The 6,973-nt window shown below is 35.5% G+C and overlaps 1 protein-coding gene across 1 annotated transcript; it reads right to left on the reverse strand.

The window, feature by feature from the left end:
• Nucleotides 1-2,093: 2,093 nt before the first annotated feature.
• CBR4 (carbonyl reductase 4) lies at nucleotides 2,094-6,377 on the reverse strand. Its single transcript, XM_026048714.1, has 5 exons — nucleotides 6,236-6,377; nucleotides 5,682-5,802; nucleotides 5,023-5,159; nucleotides 4,277-4,411; nucleotides 2,094-3,028 (listed from the first exon to the last, which is right to left on the reverse strand). The coding sequence occupies exons 1-5, from the start codon at nucleotides 6,375-6,377 to the stop codon at nucleotides 2,850-2,852; spliced, it is 714 nt and encodes a 237-aa protein (XP_025904499.1). The 3' UTR covers nucleotides 2,094-2,849.
• Nucleotides 6,378-6,973: the final 596 nt, after the last annotated feature.

Genomic DNA, 6,973 nt, shown 5'->3' on the forward strand with positions numbered 1-6,973 from the left:
AAGCAACACTGTCTTCTGTAATGCTAATTTGTTAACTTACTCAAGTAACTTACTGAAATTCCTCTATTCAATAAAATGATAAAAGATTGAAACAAAAGGTGCAGAGTCATTTCACCAATTGAGAAATACGTCTTAAAACCAGCAGATTAAATTCCCTGTAGATAAATTAAAACATTTCACATCACGGGGGAGGAGAGAGAGGATCATTCCTAAATACATACATGAGGAAATTAGCTCCAAACTGACAACTATTCAGGATTGAGTTACAGTTCATATACAAATTTCTTAGACTCTAAAAATACAAGCTTAATGTTCAGCAAAAGGTAAAATAGTCCTTTTTTTGGAACACAATATAAAAGACGTTTTCTGCTKTAGAAAAATCCAAAGAATACTGTAAGTTCCCACTTGTTCTTCCCTTACTAAGAACAGAAAAGAATAGCAAAAGGACAGTAAAGATGAGCACGGGTAAAAAACAGTTTTATAACAAGGAATGACTAAAAGAAATAGGAGTCTTCTGTTTGGAAYAGAAACAATCAAGGAAGGATACATCAGTGGTCTACAAATTCAAGGATGGCATTTTTATGATGTCTCATCAAATTCAGGAACCACCAGGCCTCAATCAGAGCTATTAAACATCAATGACAAATTGTTGGAGGATTCAAGAATATTCCACAGAGACATCACCATGCTCTTGATCTGTTATCCCCCCTCTGCATACACAATTACTACCACTATCCGAGGCCTAACACCAGGCCACCAGTACCAGACACAGATACGGTATGTCCTTAGTATGTACGTCCACAGGAAGTCCTGAAATGGATTCTTATCGGTTTCAGCTCTCATCTACCAGACTGAGCAAAAGTGGAAATAATAAACTTTTCAAAATATGATGTGAAGGCTACYCACATCTCATTCAGGTCCTATGGCATACCCAACAATTACAGTAGCAAAAAACATAGTAAGTGTTGCAACATTTTGACAATGTTCAGCAGCAGCATATTGAGACTCTTATGAAGATGTTATCCCAGGAGTTAATTACAAATATAAAGTGAAATTTCCATTACTAATAACTTATGCAATGAAACAATAGATGATAATAACTATCCCCAGATCTCACTAATAAGGAATGCTTTTAATCTTTTGTTTGGCTCATGGTCAAAATGTGTCACACGATCCTTGCCTGTAAGATACTAAAGACAGGTATGAGCAGCAGCCAACTTGCTGACACATTATTGCTTGACTGGTAAAACAGTACCAGCTGTCTCCTGCCACCTTCACTGCCCTCTGAGAAAAATCTGCTATGCTTTGGCCAATTCCTCCTAACCAGGGAAAAAGAATTATCGATTGCATTTTGGCAAAGAGACACAGACGCCACACAACTTTCTGCATCAGGTAACACTACTCAACAAAAACATATCTCTAAGATATGGACAGGGCTACCTCTGGCGATATTTTAGATTCCACACTGAACAACACAATTATCTCTAAGACCCTTGAATATATAACCATTCCTTGTATCATTTCTCAATACCTATTATCAAGGAATTTGATCACACAGTTTTCTGGCACAAAGACAAAATTTCTCAGGTGCACAAATGAAGAAAACCTTAGACTTGAAAGACTCCAAGTTATCATCAGCGAGATCTCTTCTTTCTGCACTTCAGTTTATGCCAAAAGAGGAAATAATTTCAAAAGCTGAACCAGCATCTGGATCATGATGCAATGAACACTAGAGGGAAGAAGTGAAGGTCCTAAACCACATTCATAGTTTTCTTCAGAGAAAATAAATACAACAGCTATCAAAAAGTTCTTGATCTCATTGGAAAAGCCTGAGGTGAAACTTCTGGTAAACTTCAGTAAAAGAAGAACACTCAGGATTGTCTACATCTCAATAATTACTCTGCTTCAAAAGCCACTTTGAATAAGATAAATGGCTATTTTATTGACTGTATATAAATATTAAAGAGTATCAGCATAACACAGTTGAACTGAGTTTTCAAGAAAACATGCAACAATACACCATGACTTCACCCTCTGAAACATATTTAAATGGAAACAGTTCCAAGTCAGTGAAAAGGCATAGCTACTTTTACACCTTCTACCTGGAAGGCTTAAAACTGCAAAGTTCACAGTGTATCTTCCAGTTTAAACTCAGAATATTAAAAAACTAACATCTCCAGTGACCAATCAGTAGTCATTACATAATCTCAAGCACTGATGAAGTAAAAGTGCTGTATGCATATTTAAAAACAGAACAGAGAAGGTTTTGCCATTATAAAAGTGCATTACATATCACTAAATCTCCTGGAGGCAATTCAGGTATACTGGAGATCTAGAAGCTTCTAGCTTTGTAGTTTCAGTTATAAACAAACAACAAGAACAATTTTCTAGGGACTGATAAGAATAAAGAAGTAGATAGCTAAGAATCCTCTGCCTACATGACAGACTTGATCATAACTGCCAATTGGTAAACATGTCTCTGCATTTATTTCATCTCTGTGTAACACAATCATTCAAAATATAATCCCTGTGCCACCCCAAATTGGAAAACATGATATTATAAAAATATAGTGCTTTTAAGATATATCAAGATATTATTTAAAGCTATCATCGTTCCAAACCAGTTCTTTTCTACATACGCAGACTTTGTATTACCATGTGCATTTTTGCTGGTACCCAAACATAGATGCTGCACTTCATTACTTACGAATTACCACTCTGATTAGAGGGTATCAAGTCAATTACATCTGTCAATCTTCAGCGTAGTCTTTTCTCCCTTCCCTTTGATTAGTGTATGTTTTATAAGTGGCATCATGATATGTCAGTATGGTGCTTATTTGATGTAGCAATTAAGTTTGAAGCTGCAAGCCTCCATCTACAATTAGAGTACTGCCTGTAACATATGGAGACTCTAGCAGAAAGACAACAGCTTGTGCAACTTCCTGAGGCTCTCCAAATCTCCCAAGAGGAATTGCTGCCTTCAACTCATCTTCGTCCAAATGAGCAGTCATCTCTGTGTGAATAAAGCCTAAAAGAGGAGAAAATCCGAAAGAGTTACATAATTTCCAATTAAACTTCCCAAGCTCATTTTTCCTGGAATTCGTCCAAGTGAAAGCTACGAGCAAAATTCAGCAGTAACTATCATTCTTTAAGATGAAGAAGTCAGTCCACACCATTTTATAGCTAAGAACAATTTCTTTTTCCTAATAATACAATGTCTTCCAGGTTTGAAAGCACTAATGTAATAATAATTCAACTGAGGAATCTGCACAAACTTGTGGGATTAAAAAAAAAAAAAAAAAAAAACCCAACTTTATAGACTTGGGCCCCAAACCTATCACAATTTAGGATCACTTTTCTGGAAGACAAAATATAGTTATTTCACCAAAACACTTTCAATAAAAACTGCAATGAAATTATGACAAGAAACACCTACAGCTTGCAAGTATTTCCATTATATATATAACTGATTACAGAACTTGCAAAATTTCTATCATCACACTTATCTGAAGAATACTTCTTCAACATTTTAAATAAATTTTTCTTTAAAATCTTCTATTGAGATTTCATTTTTCTGGATTGTTCATTTCTATCCACAGAAGCTGCAACTTCACAAAGAGTTCATCTGACCTAATATTTCTCCTAACTAGTTCACAATCTGAAGTGGCTCATGTAGGGGCCTTACAGGCACAGAGCTTCCACAAGCGCCACAGCACACAGCCACAAGTAGTGGAATTCAGGAAAGCCAGAAGAGACTCTCTCAAGGGGTGATGATTCATTAGACTGCAAAATATTATCTTGAGAAATCATAGCGTCCTCTTTTCAGAACTTTCTTTCCAGATTCTCTCCTTTTACTAAAAGGAAAGGATGCCTTCATGTCTGCTTTTCGTGGTCTTTAATGTTGCTCTAATAACAAATATGCACTCTCTAGAAGAAAAGGAGGACAACCAGCAATCTGCACAGAATTATTCCTGCTCTTCATCTGTAGGGATAACAAGTCTTGAAGAAAGAACAAAGACAAAAAGCTGGCATGATGTAACACTGGATAGAGGAACAGGAGGACCTGCTCCCCCATATTTCCCCATGTATCCTTCAAAAGGGTAAACTTTTACTAAAAGAATGCATGGCACTTTAAAGAGAAAAAGAGAGGAAAACTACTTACTTAAAAATTAATGAAAATATCTTGTTACTTTCAGAGCACAGAAAACATCCAGCAGTCAGACAAATGATCAGTTACTGCAACAGTCAAAGGCTGAGTAACTTTATATCTACTAACCTGGAGCAACCACATTGACTCGAATTTTCTTTCTTGCTACTTCTTTAGCAAGAGAACGCGAAAACCCAACTAAGCCTGCTTTGCTAGCGCTGTACACACTTTGACCAGAGTTGCCTTTAATTCCTACAATACTTCCTAAAACAAAGAAACATCAAARAGAAGAAAAAATCAAGCTACTAATTTGGATGTCCATACCAATTTTTTCATTTTGATTTTAAAATTACAGTGAAAACAAAACTACAGAAAAGAAATAAAAAGTTAGTAAAAAGTATGCAGTGATTTTATGGCCTATTGCTGGGATAAGAAAAACAATTATGTGTGATTTTTGTGGAATGTAATATGGAATATTTTGACTAGCATGTGCCAAGAAATTTAAACAAAATTTTGCTAGAACTATCCTTGCACAGATCTCTCCCCCCCCAAATAATTGTACCTATTTGATTCTAATTAATAGCTCATAGCTGATAAATTTAGTTACTGAAGGAGCTGAAAAAGCACTCTAAAATTCTGAAAAAATATAAAATGYGGCATTTATTACTGACACAAGATGTTTTTATAAGTTGCCAATCACATAAAAGATAATCATTCACAAAGAAATGCTAAAAATACAGTGACTAATCAAAAAGAAAATAGTCAATTACAAAAAAAAAAGCCATCACATTTCAGTATGTAACACCTTAGCACCTGTTAAAATTTTCTATAAAACTAATTCACATATAAACTATTGAATTAGAATAGCAACTTACCTATATTAACAATAGCACCTCCCTGGTGTTGAATCATGCTTTTTACAGCAGCTTTGCATGTCAGCATTGTTCCAAGGAGGTTTGTGTGAATCTGGGATATCATATCTTCAGTCTTGGTTCTCAGTAACAAGCCATCCCTACAAATGGACCCGAAAAAAACAAACGAGAAAGAAAAACAAAACAAAGAAAGAAAGAAGAACTCATGAGACTACCCAAAGTCAGATTTCCACATGATAAAACCTGACAGATGAATAGTATTGTAATAGAGCTGGATGTGGGTCTATATGGTCTGATGCTCAAAGTTATGAAACTGATGGGATTACATGCAGCAAGAAAAAAAAAAAAGAAAGAAAAGCTGTGCTTCTGATAACAAAAACCATTACTGCAAAGAAGTTGCACACATTGTTGTGGACCATTTTAGAGAGTAACAGGGCAGAAAGAAGAATAGTGAGGGAACAAATTCAGACACTGCAGTGAAAACTGCTATCACCTAATCTACTAGTTTAACTTCCATTATAAGTAAATTACTGGTGAATGCCTAATTCTGTTTTCAGATGCACCCATTAACAATACTGTTATTAAGGCCACTTCCGTATTTAGCACTCTCCAAAAGATGGTGTGATCTAAAATTACATATAGCCTTGTAACTAATAACTAACCTGTTGATCCCAGCTGCATTAACCAAGTAATTAATAGGACCTAAATTCTTCTGTATCTCTTCAAAAGTATTTTGGACATCTTCTTCTCTGGATACATCACAGCTAAGTGCCAGGTGTCCTTCTGTATTGAAATAAAGCCACATCATAGCAATGGTAAAAGATTTTGCACCATTCATAAATCTTCTTAAGAATCTATAACTCAATTTTAAGAGCAGAGGTAAGACAATTTGCAAATACTATACTGAGAAGTTTTGTGACAATTTCTTGTTTTGTATTTCTGGACTTCTAAAATTTGAAGTTCAGCAAAGGCACACTGCCAGGAATGGATCAATTCATACTAACTCACTTGTGTGACCCTGAACAACTCCCTTAATATCACACACTCTCTGTGTAAGGCAAGACCCACAACACACATAACTTTCCCGAAGTATATTGTGAAAAACAAATTTTAATCTACATCTAGCTAACAATCCGGTTTATTTGWCTTGTTCTGATTTACTAAGGTTGCCTAAGCACTGGACAGCAAAGGCGGCATTGCAAAGCTGCATACMTACCACCAAGATGATGGGCAGTAGCTTGAGCTACCTCCAGATTTCTAGCAACAATTGCCAGGCGGCATCCTTTCTGTGCCAGCAATCCCGCAACAGCTTTTCCTATCCCTCGTGATCCTCCAAAAATTGCACAAATCTTGCTCATCTTAAAAAAAAAAAAAAATCAAAAATTGCAAATAAATCAACAAAGAGTAACTCACATGAATTCCAGGTCCAACATAGCAGAGTAGACACTGTTCTTGCTAACATCACATCTTTTATTGATTTGTAGCAATTTTAAAATATGGATTATAAAATTATTTCACCCAAAATGAGCTAAGTCAAATATGACACCACTACCACTAATAAATGCAAGTTAATGCTTAAAAACTTCAGCAGTACCATTCTATTGGCATTTTTGAACTGTCATAAAAATATGTATGTTATCTAACATTTCAATATCTGTATTTTGGTAACTCCAACTTGACTGCTGAAAAATGATTTCTGTCTCAAAAGGTTCAAACATACTGTTCAGCTGTTATTTACTACCAGTGCAGTATGGTGACTATGCAAAGCCAAGACAACAACGCTACTGTTCTTGCACTGTTTGGTCGCAAGGTCTCACTCTGCTCTAAGCATCTACCTAAGACATCCAAAAAGCCCACATCACTTGAGCGTAAGTCAGTAACATTAGGTTTACATTACTAGTCTTAGCTTTCTATCTCTGCTTTTAAAGAAATAAAGTTTTTGAAAACAAAATCC

Source organism: Nothoprocta perdicaria, unplaced genomic scaffold (assembly GCF_003342845.1).
Source record: "Nothoprocta perdicaria isolate Ctin4 unplaced genomic scaffold, notPer1 scaffold_56, whole genome shotgun sequence".
NCBI lineage: Eukaryota > Metazoa > Chordata > Aves > Tinamiformes > Tinamidae > Nothoprocta > Nothoprocta perdicaria.